General features: G+C 35.0%; 1 protein-coding gene across 1 annotated transcript; it reads left to right on the forward strand.

Annotated features, from left to right (window-relative positions):
- The first annotated feature begins 53 nt into the window (after positions 1-53).
- Enam (enamelin) lies at positions 54-16,869 on the forward strand. The gene is made up of 9 exons (XM_048785746.1): positions 54-96; positions 2,875-2,891; positions 4,627-4,695; positions 4,813-4,863; positions 5,564-5,605; positions 7,954-8,211; positions 9,173-9,235; positions 11,110-11,160; positions 14,023-16,869. Exons 1-9 carry the CDS (start codon positions 54-56, stop codon positions 16,867-16,869), a joined length of 3,441 nt encoding a protein of 1,146 aa, XP_048641703.1.
- Positions 16,870-17,188: the final 319 nt, after the last annotated feature.

The raw sequence follows: 17,188 nt of genomic DNA on the forward strand, positions 1-17,188 counted from the left end.
GATTTTATCTCCCTCCAGTCAAATTGGCAGCTATTATGCATACAAACAACAAGATGGAGAAGAAGATACTCTTGTTGGTGAAATGTGGGGAAAAAGGTACATTCATACACTGCTGGTGGGACTGCAAATAGGTGCAGCCAATATGGAAAGCAGTATGGAGATTTCTTGGAAAATTGGGAACAGAACCACCATTTAACCCAGCTATCCCTCCTCTTGGTCTATACCCAAAGGACTTAAAAACAGCATACTACAGGGACACAGCCACATCAATGTTTATAGCAGCACCATTCACAATAGCTAAACTGTGGAACCAACCTAGATGCCCTTTAATAAATGAATGGATTTTTTTTTAAAAAGTGGCATATATACACAATGGAATATTACTCAGCAATAAAAGAGAACAAAATCATGGCATTTGCAGGTAAATGGATGGAGTTAGAGAAGATAAAGATAAGTGAAGTTAGCCAATCCCCAAAAAACAAATGTCGAATATTTTCTTTGATATAAGGAGGTTGATCATAGTGGGATAGGGAGAGGGAGCATGGGAGGAACAGATGAACCTAGATGGGGCAGAGAGATTGGAGGGGAAGAGAGAGGGCATAGGGTAATTAATCGTGGTGGAATGTGATAATCATTACTACCCAAAGTACAGGTATGAAGACATGAATTCGTGTGAATACACTATGTATACAATTAGAGATATGAAAAATTGTGCTCTATATGTGTAATAAGAATTGTAATGCATTCTGCTGTCATATATAAATAAAAAATTTACATAAAATAGAAATACAGATGAAAAACAACAAAGAGTATATTTTTTAAAATTTTAAAGCTAAGTTAAAAAACATGTTCACCAATGGTTTTAAATTGTTTGGAGACAAAAATAATTTATAAAATAAAAAGTGATGGTTGGAATAAAGGGGGGAAAGTCACAAAGAACTGTTTCAAAACAGTTCTTTAGTTTTGGGTTTTCATTTTTAAGAAAAAAGAGCTTTGGTTATTATCTGAATCCAATCCAACAGTGAAAAGTTCACTCACTAATTAGCATGGATTTTAGAAATATGAATTATTTCATGACAACCAATAACTCTTGTGGCAATGGAAACAAGAGTAAATAGAAAAAGCAGGTAACAGTGAGGTTTAATAGCAACTCCCAATAACCTAATGTATGCTAAAGTCAAAATTAAAAATCCAATTTACATGAATGGTACAGGCATATAGTAGGGTCATCTAGCACCAAAAGTCCCATTCATCTCTAAGAATATACTGTCTCCTAGGTGTCCTACCACTTGCAAATTCATCTCAATGTAAAGTATTATAATTGCTACTCATTTCTACAAAACCAGACAAAGGCAGCCACATACTTGAAGCAGAAACACTTTGAATATCTTGAATACATACAAACTTAAATATTTCTGGCTTAAAAGTGATTATTCTAGCACAATTTTATTCTTTGTGGTACTAAACTTTGGGAGCAGGACTGCTAAGAAATGCAATGTTATTTGGCCCAAAATAATAGACATGGCACTTCTCATGTCTTGGAAGAATAGCACCATATACAAAAACTGGATGAACTCACATACACAACCATACCAAGTAGAAACCAGCTTTTGGCATCAAATTCAATTATTCTCAATTTGTAAAATACCAGCATTAAACTAAGCAAGCATCAACATGACAAACATTTTATCTCATGGAACTATAAGGAAACAACAAAGTTCAATAAAGATAGCAAAGTTTGCTTTTGTCAATGGAAAGTATAATTTGATTTATTTAGAAGTGAAATCTTTCTCATGAAAAATCAGAATGCAGAAAAAAATCCATAACATAACCACTTCAGTGAATTTCTTTGTTCCTCTTTTCATAGGGTTGTACTGTCACGAATAGCTGAGAGTTCACTTGCCATTTTAACCAGCTTTTTAAAAATTCTAAATCATTGACTGAACTATATTTGACTTTAATAAGAAACTAGGGTCCTGGGGTTGTAACTCAGTGCTAGAGGGCTTGCCAAGCACGTATGAGGCACTGAGTTCAATGCCTAGCACCACATAAAAATAAATAATAAATAAAATAAAGGTATTGTGTCCATCTACAACTAAAAAAACATATTTTACAATGTTTTTTTTTAAAAAGAAACTAGGTCCTCATGGTCTTAACATAATACAAATGAAGTCAAGTCATTGAGTTATAAATGGATATAACATTGCAGTTCATCCTGATTATATATTAAACATATTAAATTGAATATATATATGTGTGTGTGTGTGTATATATATATATATATATATATATATATATTGTTCTGCCTTCTAGTGATTGCCAGTGATTGATGACAATAGTAAATAGTTAATATTCACCTTTGTTCCCCAAATATTTGTATAAATGATGTTTCTATACTTCAAAACCAAATTCACAAGGAAAGCATCTTCTAAATCTTACTGCTGTAAGCTCATTTCCCTGAACTGTAATTATATATAATAAGAGACTTGATTTGACAACTCCTGTAATAACATGTGTGATGTGTGTGTGTATGTGTGTGTGTGTGTGTGTGTATTAACTTAAACTCTTGTGATGGCAAAACCTTTTTCCTCAAAGCTGATTGGTTATATATGTCTACAACAGTGCTTAAATGTGATGTTGCTATGCCAAGCTTTCTGTGAAGGAGGAATCTTTTTTATTTTAAGCCTTTTGGTACTGAACATGACATATTCATGAAGAATTTTTGTTTTGTTATTTAAAAATAAATTTGTCTTGCTCCTTGGATCTCCCTGGCTTCAGCAATTTATTTTAATTTCCACTATAGATCATTAGGAATATATTTCAAAGACAGGCAAACAAAGTTCAAGTAAACGCTTATTTTTTTATATATTGCAGTTTCCAACCGGCATTGGGTGAGTATTAGATATTGTCAACATAAATTTATAGTGCCAAATAATGAACTGAATTCATAGATGTCAACTGATTTCCTTATTGCATTTATGTTGGTTGTACCATCATATTTGTAGACTAATCTTCTGATAAAAAATTTAACTCTTTGGTTTATTTGGTATGTTTATCTATGCATTTTCTTCCTAACTTGAACTCCTTTAATATTGTATCTTTATACATTTCCCCATAAGGAAGTCAAGCTTTGTCAACAATGTACTACAAGTAATCTCAAAAATACAATACCTATGTCATTTTCTCTCTCATTGAGCTCTCATCTTAATCTTAAAACAACGGACGATTAAGCTTGATTTTGAGGATCCTCTAACAAGGCTGTGATTGGATAAAAGGGTTAACATGACATGTGCTTCCATAGAGGTGAAGCTTTGCTATTTGTTTGTTTCTTTGTTCCGCTTCTATATTTGAGTTTCTTTTCATACTTTATCTTTAATTTTTCCAAAAGCTTATGAAAATTTTGGTGAAAAATGTTGCTGCTTCAGTGCAGGAATGGAGCCTCTTTTCCTAAGTTATATAACTTGGTGAGTATTTTCACTTATTTTTCCTAATATCTATCTTATGAAACTAGACATTACCAGAAGTATATTTGAGAGCACAAAACACTATTTAAGTACATCAGAAAAACCAAAGCATATCTGTGTTCACAAACGAAATGGAAGAACTTACACAGTCATTGTACTTCACAGAAATAAACCACTATCATTTTCAATTCAAAAAATATCATAGACTTACATCCAATTATTGCACTTTTAGAGGTAATGCGGATATTAAGAATCATCTAACATAATACATCAACTTTACAAAAGAGAAAGTAAGTGGCATTTTATATTAGTAAAATAAAATTCCACATCTTCCTTCATAAGCGTGCAGAACTAGCAAAAATAGTTGTGACAGCTACTACACAGATGAAATGTATGATTGAGAGAAACTAAACAAAGGTTCCCCATATCTTGATTTATTATCTTAGAAACATTTAGAAAGCATCCACTTGTTGTAACCTATACTAAACACAAGTCACAACTGTTACTTATCTAACGAAGAGATAAGCTTGCATGTCTGCCTATTTCTTCCTATTTTCCTGACCAGCCCTTGAGCAGAAATGATTTATTATAATAAATAATAAATTACTTATTATTTTAAAAATAATAAAATGAATAATAGAGGAAAGAAGAAAAATAGGATTTTGGAATATTCCAGTTTCATTCGAATATTAATTAACCTCTATATAATGGAATGTTGTTTATAACATCTTAATAATACAAAGTCCTAATGGATACTCATTGAAATTGAAATTATTTCTTAAAGTGAATGTAGTTGGATATTATTATGCCTTTTTAATCCAATTTAGAACTAGAAATTCAAAACTATAAATATTCCTATTTTTAGGTTACTTCTTAATTTCTAATTTCCATATTTTAATGTTATGAACCATCTTCCCAAGCATCATTATTCTTTTTCTCTTTCTCACTCTTGCTCTCTCCTATCTTTCCTTTCTAATCTGATACTTTGGACAACTTGGAACAGTACTAGGTAATACTGATTTCTTAACATAAGAAAGAACAGAGACCCCTTGTATTTCTGTACTTTCCTTGACAGATAAGTTGATTGGCAGTTAAATAACTGCAGAGTGCCCTAAGCACAATATTTCACAGTACAAAAATAATATTCAGTTTTGTATTCTAGGTACCAAGTGTAAAAATGAAGATTCTCCTGGTCTTTCTAGGTGTTCTTGGTAATTCTGCTGCTATGCCAGTGAGTATTTTTTTAAATATTAGGCCTTTTCTTTGTGTTCTATTGTTACATAGCTTGGGAATAGCTGTTGGGCTTATTTCAACTAAGGTTCTGCATTTGTCACTGATATTCTCTCAGTTCCAGATGCATATGCCCCGAATGCCTGGATTTAGCAGTAAAAGTGAAGAGGTATGTATGCTCAGTATGAGGGGAAAAGTTTCCCAGGGCCTTATCCTCTTAAGTTCAAAAAAATTAGAATACTAGCAAAATTTCTCATGAATTATGAAATTCTTATTAAAATTTCTAATGAAAAAGGTAAAGGGAGGAAGCATTGCAAGTATTAAACTCTCAAATCATGGCTAATTCCCTCCAGCATGATCCTATCTGGTTGCTTCAATGTTTCTTTTTAAGTTAAAGGTGGATTTATGTTAAAATTTAGTTCATAGCAGCTTTTTGGATAATTTTGTTAGCTAGAAAAAGTAGTCACTTGTACCAAAGGTTGTTAGACAGTAGATGCTTAAGCATATAAATATCTTTTATATACTCATACAGGGATCACTAACCAAATTCAATGCACATCAGAAAGAAGAATCATCTTATCATAGAATTATCTTGTTCTCTAATTCTGAACTTCAAATGAAGAGAACAGAACATTTTAAAACAACAAAGTAGACCAGATGTTTATATCTATCATTCTATATTGATTCTTCTGAAAATTCTAACGTAAAATGCCCTAAAAGTTTTTATATATACTTATTTTAAATCTGTGTGTAACTAGTAAAAGACATTATAATTACTGTTCCTTAAAAATCAGAAATTCAACTTGCTTATCAATTGTGAATTAACCAAATAAAACCTTTTCCACATTAATGGATCCCTTTCATTGCAGATGATGCGTTTTGGTCAGTTCAACTTTATGAACGCCCCACATGTAAGTTCTTCTTTATAGCATTTCTGAGGATTTCTTGTTTAAATCCAGATAACTACATTATAAGGTTTTACTTAGCTAATAGAGACATTAATAGCTACATACATTTTAATTACCATATAATTGCTATAAAAGTTTCAAAGGGGAAAGTCATTTCATTTGTCCCTCCTTGGTAAATTTTCCTCCTTTTCATTACTATTATTCTCCCATAAATCAAAATCATCCAGTAATTACAAGGGTTCTTCATATAAAAAATTTGTTCTAGGAAAATATCACAGATAACATATTCACAACAACAATAAAAATAGCATAATAAAAAATAACAATAAATATTTGGGGGGTAGTAAATTTTATTTGTATTGTCTTGACAGATAACACTAAAATTGTGAAAGAGGTTTTTTTTATTTTATTGAAATAAACGTGGATTATTCTTATCACTGTGCTAATTCTTAGAAAAAACTAGTACATGAATCAAGTGTCAGTTGTATATTTTGGTGTAATTTTCTAACAAACTTGCAAAACAACCCAACGTGTCACTTTTGACTTTTGTGGCATGATGATGATGGCCACTGATGGCAGGCAGGGGCATGAACTTATCCAGTCATTCTCTCTTGAAGACCTTCGCCTAAAATCATAATCATTTTCAATATTCTCTCCCTCAATTTCTCTTTGGTCCAACATTTTCACATCCTCATTCTTGGTTTTAGTGCCTTCCATCAATAACCTTTGTTTGATTGTATCATATGCATTGTCATATGTAATCATCCAGCAGATAGTAAGAGACTAATTAATGAAGACTGGAGATAGAGACTGGCATTAAATCAGGGAGGAAATCATGGGGATTGATATTGCAAGACTAACATCAATTCATAAATAATCATTTTCAGATTATAATGACTTTTGCTTTCCTGTTCAACCCTGTAACTGGGGAAATTCTGAAAAAAAGCAGCATTAAAGAGGTTCCGTCTGTAATCAAGAAATATATGCACCATATAAGGGTGTTTACACAGAATTTTAATTATTTCTGTTTGGGAGTTTTTGTTCTTGTTGTTGTTTTGTCCTTTTTGCTTGTTTTTCTACTTTGCATTATAGTCACACTTACTTTATTTTCTTTTTCCTTTTTGTTCTTTTTATTCTGCCTTATTACAAGTCACACTGGGTTTGAGTTTGACATCAAACTCCCTGGAACCTAACTTGTACACTTCTTTTTTGTTGTTGTTGTTGTTCTAATTAATTATATATGACAGCAGAATGCATTTCAATTCATTGTACACAAATGGAGCACAACTTTTCATTTCTCTGGTTGTACACGATGTAGATGTACACTCTACATGTGCAGTCATATATGTACCTAGGGTTATAACATTCATCTCATTCCACCAACTTTCCTGCCCCCATGCCTGCTATCCTTCCCTCCCTCCCCTTTGCCCAAAGTTCCTCCATTCTCCCCCATGCCCACCCCTCAACCCCCACTATGGATCAGCATCCACTTATCAGAGAGAACATTCGGCCTTTAGTTTTGGGGATTGGCTTACTTTGCTTAGCATGATAATCTTCAACTCCATCTATTTACCACAATTTTATTCTCTTTTAATGCTAACTAATATTCCATTGTGTATATGTACCACAATTTCTTTATCTGTTCATCTGTTTAAGGGCACTTAGGTTGGTTCCACAGTTTAGCTACTGTGAATTGAGCTGCTATGAACATTGATATGGCTGTGTCACTATAAAGTATGCTGATTTTAAGTCCTTTGAGTATAGACCAAGGAATGGAATAGTTGGGTCAAATGGTAGTTCCATTCCAAGTTTCCTAAGGAATATCCATATTGCTTTCCATAGTGGTTGGAAGAATTTGCAGTGCCACCAACAATATATGTGTGTACCTTTTTCTTCACATCCTCGCCAACACTTATTATTGCTTGTATTCTTGATAACTGCCATTCTGACTGGAGTGAGATGAAATCTTAGAGTAGTTTTGATTTGCATTTCTCTAATTACTAGAGAAGTTGAACATTTTTTCATATATTTGTTGATCCATTGTATATTTTCTTCTGAGAAGTGTCTCTAACTTTACACTGCTTACCTGAGTCAGGATTTCAGAGTTAGAAAATTATCAAATTCTGAAATAAACTTCTCATTGAATTCTGAGCTTTGGTTAGTTTGATTTTATAGAGAAGTTCATTTATGTAAAAAACTTCCTGCTAAAGAGTCTGAAGCTTCCATTGTGGAGCCAAGTTCCATAGAATTTTTAAGCTCCTAGGATGGGTTTTGGAGACTAATATTAGAGGGTAGGGAGAGTCTAAATATCAACCCTAATGTGGTTTCACTGTTTTTTGTTACTCTTTCAGATGGCACATATGGGCCTTTATGGAAATGGTTTTCAAATCCCTCAGCCATTTCCACAGTACCAGATGCCCATGTGGCCTCAGCCACCACCCAATGCATGGCAGAATCCCCCAGAACCCCAACACCAGACCAAGACTGATCAAACCCAAGAGACACAGAAACCCAACCAAACCCAGCCAAAAAATCCACCACAAAAACAGCCTTTAAAGCAGCCACCACAAGCCACAACTCAGGGCAAAGAAGAAACCCAACCTCCTCAGGTAAGGCTCACCCATAAAAAAAATCCCAAATCAAAGTCAGTAAAAGCCATAAAATGTATTTGGAGGTCCATATCATCCCTGAATACACACTTCCTCTGAAACTTAATACAGGTTCTGTTATATGTAATATGATATTGAGTTGTGACATTTATCCAAAACTGTCTGAAGAGTCAACTCCAACCTTGTTTGGTTCAAAATTATTCAAATACATTGACTTAAAGAAGATCCTTTTAAAATACAGAGTCAATATGGTATAACAAAAATGGCCGCGAGAGTAAGAGTCAAGAAACAAAGGTTTAAGTTCTACCCCCAAGTTTTATTGGTTTATGATCATGAGAAAGTCACTCCACCTTTCTAGACAGCTGTTTCCCCATGAATAAACTATATGGTCTCTAAGTCCTTTCTAGATCCACACTTAGATGACCTAAAATACTGCTCTAAAATAAATACTTCTTCTAGTATTTCAGATGACATAAGTGCAGTTCTGAAATAAGACAAGAAGATGTGCAAATGGTTTCTCAAAATCTCAATCAATGGTTTTTGGTCATTTATTATCACTTACAATTATAATACAGGAAATACAAAATTGAATAAAAAGACACCACTGGATTTGAATCCTAGTTTCAATCATTCCCCTGCCATGAGAATCTGGGCAAGTGACTTACCTTCTATGAGTCTCAGATTCTTAAATAAAATGGGAATAATGAAGTACCTATCTTCCATGGTTATCTGAGCATTATATGAGTTTAACAATATATAATGTTAAGCACAGTACTTGAAACATAAAGGTTCAATATAGTAATTATTATTATTATCTCTGCCCTAAAATAAACACGGTTTAATGCAAAAGGAAATAAAAGTCCCCCAAGATTCAAGTGTCCCCCAAGATTCAAATAATAATATTCATTTTTAATTTATTTTTCTCACTTCCACATAACTCTGATTCTTTCTTTCTCTCAAGGCATTCCCACCATTTGGCAATGGACTATTTCCCTATGGCCAACCACCCTGGCCAATTCCACAGGTAAAAATGTTTTATCTTTACACTAGAAACAAAAATAGTATTAGCAAGTTATATCTTAAATTAATACAAGTTCAGATGCTGTAATAGAATGCCACATTCTAATCAATAGAATATGAAACAAAAATTATCACATCTGTAACCATGCAGGAAAGCGATAATTTTTGAATGAATTTTTTTGTTCAGACTAATTAATGGCATGAACACTGCCTAAATCACCAAACAGCTATGACCCCACTTCCCTATGAGATTACAAAACACAATGACTGTCTTCATTTAATGTAATGGGGAAATTGACTGTAAACAGAGTTTGAAAAACATAGGGTAAGCTATGATTAAGCTAAGATCTTGGGGGTGGGTTGTTGCTCAGTGGTAGAGCATTTGCCTAGTGTGTGTGAGGCACTGTGCTCAATCCTCAGCACCACATAAAAATAAATAAATAAAATAAAGGTATTGTGTCCATCTACAACTAAAACTACACGATCTTTTCATCATACCTTAGTGTTTCTAGTCACAGATACATCATAATACAGAACCTTCCAAAATGATATTTATAAGAACACTCAAAGAATTATTAAAGTTTAAAATTTTTAAATATTGAAATTATGTCATAGGCATTAAAAATATGGATGGCAAAATAAACTATTTGAACTAAGTTAATAGTAAAGACTAGTTATCTTAAAAAAAAAAAAAAACCTAAAACAACATCAAGAAATACTTGGTGACTGTACATTCAGCTATACCATGGATTTTTTGTTGTTGTTGTTCACAACTCTAATGGAAAGAGCTTATCAACAAGAACAATTCATTTCAAGGAGTATGAGTTCCTTTCTTTTGTTGTTTTGTTCTACTTTTTGTTTTGTTTTTGATTTTTGCAGTACTAAGATTGAACCCAAAGGTTCTCTATCACTAAGCTACATCCCCAACCCTTTTTTATTTTTTTATTTTGAGACAGGAACTCCCTAAATTGTCCAGGCTGGTCTTCAATTTGGTATCCTCCTGCCTCAACCTCCTGAGTTGCTAGGATTACAGACATGCCACCACACCCAACTGAGTTCCTTTCCCTCCCCCTTAAAAAAGCAACTTCCTTTTACTGGCCATAATAAACTAAAAAAATTAAAGCAATTCAAGGTAAAGATTTTTAAAATAGCATCATTCTCATGCCAAAGTAACTATTAATCTCCTTTACATAGAACTTCTTGAAAATCTATCCCCCTACATGGCATGTGCCTGTAGTCCCAGCTACTTGGGAGGTTAAGGCAAGAGAATTACAACTTCAAGGCCAGCCTGAGTAATTTAATAAGACCCTGTCTGGAAAAAAAGAAAGAAAGAAAGTCTATAGGAACCAAACTACTTTTCTAAACCCTCCCACTTTGCAAATCACTGAGCAGAAATTCATCCTCCAAATTTGATTAGGAAAATTGACCCTAAATATGATGCACACATTCTAAAAATAACATTATTCAATCTCTATTACTAGATGTTTAAATATGAATGTTTAATATCACTCAAATCTCAAAATTTCAATACCTTTATTTTTTTCTCCCTCCCTCTCTCTCTATCTCTCTCCCTCCCTCCCCTCCACAGTCTCCCTCCCCCATGTGTGGAGTGGTGTGTGGCAAGGTGTGATGAGGGGGTGGAGGTTAGGAATGCTGGAAGTAGTAGGGTGGAGTGATGGCTAACATATGTGGCTATACAAGGTATTTTGAGTAGGATAACTCTTTATAGTTAGTGAGATCTAATGACTCAGAAGCTAAAAGTTCATAGTACGAACATCCAATACTGACTTGAGCTAATTTAACGTACCTTCAGTCCTATAAACAAATGGCAGCATAAGGGGGTTTTCTCTTGTATTCCCTGTGTTTTTCACCTTTCAGAGGGTACCGCCACCACGTTATGGACGTCTACCACTCAGCAATGAAGAAGGAGTAAGTTACATTCTCTATTAGAAATTACAGTCTATTAGGTACTATTTTTTTTTAATATTTTTTAGTTGTAGATGGACACAATACCTTTATTTTATTTTTATGTGGTACTGAGGATTGAACCCAGTGCCTCATGCATGTGAGGCAAATGCTCCACCACTGAGCCACAACCACAGCCCCAGCCATAACCACAGCCCTAAGGTACTATTTTTTAATCTACATCTAGTAAGAAAACTCAAATCCAACATATGAACTTTCTATAGCTCACGTTCCCAAAACTTAAAAAAAAAAAAAAAGTGAAACAAATCAAGTCAGTAGCCTAAGTAAAATGTGACACATCATTTCTCTTCTACATGCATTGAAAGATCTCCCTCACACCCTTGTTAAGAAAGCTAATAAGCTCAGACAGTGATATACAGAGAAGGAAGTTAAGAGCATCATACAATGTTATTTTCAGAATGGAATTTAATGATCATTTAGATCCCTCATTGTATAAATAAACTGAAGTCCAGACAAGATAAATCACGATTTAGTTTTGTCTACTTACTTAGTGGATGAACTGGACCCAGAATCTAAGTCTTTTGATATCCAGTCCAATCTTTTTTTACTACCTCACACTCTGTCACAGGGTAATATACTCTTAAAATATTCTAGCACCATGTCATCAAAAATGTCATTTTAGCAGTTATGGCATAAGACCCCACCCCTAGAGCTTACTTCCTCTTTTTCCCTACTCTAAATATATGATATGTGCTTAGTGAAATGCAGAACAGTTTGGTGAGGAGAGAGAAAAAGTGTCCTTAAACCAGTTGATAGTGAAGATTACTAAGTCAATGATGATATAAAGTACTTTAAATATTAGGGCTATGGTTGTAGCTCAATGGAAGAGTGCTTGTCTAGCATGTGTGAGACACTAGGTTCGATTCTCAGCACCTCTTATAAATAAATAAAGCTACATCCCCAACTAAAAATTTTTTAAAAAAATAAAGTACTTTAAATATTGTAAAAACCCAAAATAAAAATGATTCATATAATTACATGCAATCTAACCTAAAAATTGGTACTTCAGATTTTCACAAATATGACATGAGAAAATGAAACAGAATAATCCAGGCAATTAGTATAGACATTAAGTCCATATTCTACCAGTTGGGGCACTGCCACCATCGCCAGAATGATGGGGATTTCTTATTTTTCATCTTTCTCATCATCTCTATACACAAATGGGGATAAAAATACTTTTTCTTGGAATTGAATTTGTTTTAAAACAAAAACTAAGTTACCTAAATGCTTCACAAATGTCTAGAAATTTACAGAGTTTATGATGATTAAATCATTAAATGACCATTTATTACACACTTCCTACTGTGCTAGATACTGGAAAACTAAGATGAGAAACATGTTTTCATTCAAAAATTTCACATGGAAAAATCAAGTGGGAGAACCTAGGAATATAAGCAACTGAAATTCAGTGGGATGATTATAAGACAAAAATTGGTATTGCTGTGGACACCTGGCAGTAGAGCCTAATTCTGCCCATGGAAGTCAGGACAGACAGTCAAGTTGAGTCCTGAAGGATGAGTCAAGTTTGCCAGAAAGGATAAACGTGTAGGTGGGAGAAGGTTGGATATGAAGAAGCCATGTGCAAAGGCATGAAACATTTATGTTCATAAAGAGAACTGAGTTCCCAGAAAACTAATAGTAACAGTGATTTACAATTGCATTAAGTACAAGGAGGAGGAAATGAAGCTGAATGTAATACTTATAGCTCAGACAATCATTAAAAATTATTATTATTATTATTATTATTATCATCATCATCATCATCATCTTATGTATAACACTTATTATCAATTCCCAAGTTCCAGGCACAGAACTTTATACATGTTGTCTCGTTTGACCCTCATAACAAGCTATAAAGTTGATATTATTTTATTACTATCTCCACAATACAAATGAATAAACTGAGGTAAGTCAAGAGTCACAGTACTAACACTTGTAGAATACAGGTGTTAACCCACATTTGTCTAGAGCCCCATTTTTTAGCACTAAGCTGTACTGCTTTCTATTTTATGCTAAAGGGTTTATGTTTTATCCTGTAAGGAACTTTAAATACATTTATATTAAAAGAGGAAAGTGGAAGGATTTCCACATGCCCATCCCTAGCCTTCACTACTCTGATAGCAATTAAGAGGCAAGATTAGAGGAAAGTAAGATTACATACAGAGCAGGCATTAAGAAAATCATTAAAACAGTTCAGTAGTACTAGGGATAAAGATGAGACAATATGAAAGATTATATTTTCTAGGACTTGGTAGTTCATTGGGGAAATAAGGGTTAGAGCAGAAATCTGGGAACTGGGTTGATTGTACTTCTTAAATATAGAATGTTGAAGGAGGTTTTAGAGGAAATGATTCCAGTTCTAGGTATATTCAATTAAAAGTACTCACAAGATCTTTAGTGAAGCAGCCTCGCTGTCTTACCCTCAAGAGAAAGTATTGTAGGCCTTTGGGGGTTATCAGTATGGATTCCTACTGGAAGTATTAGCATGCACTCTGCTCCAGGTATGTGTGTAAAACAAGAACAGCAGAGTAAGGAGGATAAAGTATAGAACAAAAAAAAAAATTTTTTTTAACCCTCAGATTTAAAATCTAGGCCTAATGGTCAGAAAGAATACCAGGAAAGAAAACCAAAAATGGACAGACAGGGTCATGGAAAAAGAAGAATCAAATTTCAAGAAATAAAACACAGCCGATTAAATTAAGAATGTGGCTGATAAGATTTCCCTATTACACTATAAATTTCCAAGCAACACCATGGTAGGAAACAAAGAATAATTATTGATTTCCATTTCCTTTCCTACAGAATCCTTATTTTGGATATTTTGGATATCATGGCTTTGGAGGTCACCCCCCTTATTATTCAGAAGAGATGTTTGATGATATTGAAAAGCCCAAAGAAAAAGATCCTCCTAAAACTGAGAGCCCACCCGCAGAACCCTCAGCTAATTCAACAGTTACTGAGACTAATTCTACCCAGCCAAATCCTGGAAGAAGTCAAGGTGGAAATGACACCTACTCAATAGGAAATAATGCCCCAGTACCCAACACTGGGAGCAACCCTACAGCTCAAAATGGTGTCTTCCCACCCCCTTCAGTTAATGTTTCAGGCCAGGGAGGGCCCAGAAGTCAAATCCCATGGAGACCAAGTCAGCCAAATATTCATGAAATTTACCCAAATCCTAACATCCGAAATCCTCCTACTGGAAGACAATGGCATCCCACTGGTACTGCCATGGGACACAGACAGTATGGGCCTTTATACCGAAATCAACAAGTTCAAAGGGGTCCTCGGTGGAATTCCTTAGCTTGGGAAGGCAAACAAGCAACTCGGCCAGGAAATCCAACTTATCGTAAAGCTTATCCTCCCACTTCAAGAGTCAATTACCCCAATTATGCAGGAAATCCAGCAAATTTCAGAAGAAAGCCTCAGGCGCCAAATAAACACCTTATGGGAACCAATGTCGTACCCTTGGGCCCCAAACAGGCTACTGTTGGCCGCAATGAAAAAATTCAAAATCCACAAGAAAAATCATTAGGCCAAAAAGATAGAATAATCAGTCCTACAAAGGATACAGCTGGTGTTTGGAAAACCTCTCAACATCATGGAGTTAATAAACCAAATTATAAATCACCTCGCCCCGAGGACAATATGCTAGGTCCAAATTTTAATTCTATTAATCAACATGAAAATTCTTATTTTCCAAGAGGAGATTCCAGAAAAGCACCAAGTTCTGATGTACAAACCCAAAGTCAGAATTTGCCCAAAGGTATTGCTTTAGAACCAAGAAGAATCCCGTATGAATCAGAAACTAATCAGCCTGAATTAAAGCACAGTACACAACAGCCTGTATACCCTGAGGAAATTCCCTCTACTACAAGAGAACATTTTCCTACTGGAAGAAATACTTGGAGCAACAAAGAAATTCCTCCATACTTTAAGGAAGATCCTGGGAGGCAGGAAGAACATTTGCCACAGCCATCCCAAGGCTCTAGAGGAAGTGTTTTCTACCATGAATATAACCCCTATTATCCCAGGGAAAATTTACCATACATTAGAAGCAATATCTGGGATGAGAGAATTGATTCTCCCAATACTATAAGGCAACCAGAAAATCCACGGTATTCTATGAATACTCTAGTCCAGAAAGAGACAGTCCATTACAATGAAGAGGACCCAATAGATCCAACTGGAGATGAATCTTTTCCAGCACGAAGTAAATGGGGTGAGGAAGAGTTGAGCTTTAAAGGAAGTCCAACAGTGAGGCTCTATGAAGGCGAGCAATATGCTTCAAATCAACCAAAGCAGTATCCTCCCTATTCCTTAGATAATCCATCAAAACCCAGGGAAGACTTTCCTTATAGTGAATTTTATCCCTGGAGCCCAGAAGAGACTTTTCCATCATATAATCCAGGTCCCACTATATCACCACCTGTGGAGAACAGGGGCTATTATGGTAATAACGCTATTGGAGAAGAAGAAAGCACTTTCTTTCCTTCATGGAATTCCTGGGACCACAGGATTCAACCCCAAGGACAGAAAGAAAGAGAGTCATATTTCAACAGAAATTTCTGGGATCAGGCAACAAATTCACAGAAAGCTAGTCTACCAGACCAGAAAGAGAACAATCCCTATTCCGGTAATACCCCAGCCGGGCTTCAGAAAAATCCAACATGGCAGGAAGGTCAGAATTTGAACTATGACATGCAAATTACTAGTTTAAATTCACCAGAGAGACAACATTTGGCTTTCCCAGACTTCATTCCTCAAAGCTACCCATCAGGACAAAAAGAAGCACATTTATTTCACCACAGCCCAAGAGGTTCTTGCTGTGTTAGTGGCTCCACGGGACACAAGGACAATCCACTGGCTCTTCAAGATTACACTTTATCCTATGATCTTGCACCAGGGGAGAACCAAGCCACCAACCCTATGTACACAGAAAGTAGTCTTACCAAGCATACAAGACCTATTGTCTCCCCAACAAGCATTCTCCCTGGTCAAAGAAACAGCTCAGAGAAGAAACTGCCTGGCGAAAGCCAAAACACAAGTCCTTTTAGAGATGATGTGTCTACTCTGAGAAGGAATACACCATGTTCTGTAAAGAATCAACTGGACCAAACAGGAATGATGTCCTCTTCTGAGACCAGCTCTCCTCAATCAAAAAATATACCGTGTCTCAAGAATGATCTTGGAGGAGATGGGAACAATATTCTAGAACAAATTTTTGAAGGAAACCAGCTTAATGAAAGATCTGTTGCCCTTACTCCTGAGCAACTTGTTATTGGTACCATTGATGAAGGCTCCAAGCCTGAAGGCATTCAAAATGAAGTCCAAGAAAATGAGGGTGAGAGACAGCAACAAAGACCACCTAGCATCCTGCACTTACCATGCTTTGACTCCAAATTAGCAAAGCTTCACTCTTCCAGCACTGGAACTCCATCTAGCAATGGAAGGCAAGGCCAATTTGATGGGGATCTAATTATACCTACTGAAAATCCTAATACATTGGTTGGGTTAGCTACTGAGGAACCATTTAAGAATATAAATGTAGACCAACTTAATGCAGATGAACACATTCCATTTGAATCCTTTCAAAGAGGGACCAATCCACAGGACCATATACAAGACTGCTTATTACTTCAGGTCTAGGAATTATTTTAATCAAATGTTCTTGGGGAAGGAAAATAACTAATATTCTATACCAATGGTTCACAAACTTCCTCCCCACCCAAGACTTAATTATATGACCCTCTTGGTGATCCTTAAGTTTCCCCCATCAGTAGGAATAGTGGCTCAGGTGAAGTTAATGAGATTGGGCCTCTGGGGATAGTTGGATCCAGCACTTTCACATATTAAGTGCAGACATAAGAAAGAGCATGAAGGTCATGACCACCCCTGCCCTGAAACTTGGAAACCACTTCTCTAGATTTGTTCCTTTTTTTTTTTTTTTTTTTTTTTTTTTTTTTTT

This window comes from Marmota marmota, unplaced genomic scaffold, assembly GCF_001458135.2.
Source record: "Marmota marmota marmota unplaced genomic scaffold, marMar, whole genome shotgun sequence".
NCBI lineage: Eukaryota > Metazoa > Chordata > Mammalia > Rodentia > Sciuridae > Marmota > Marmota marmota.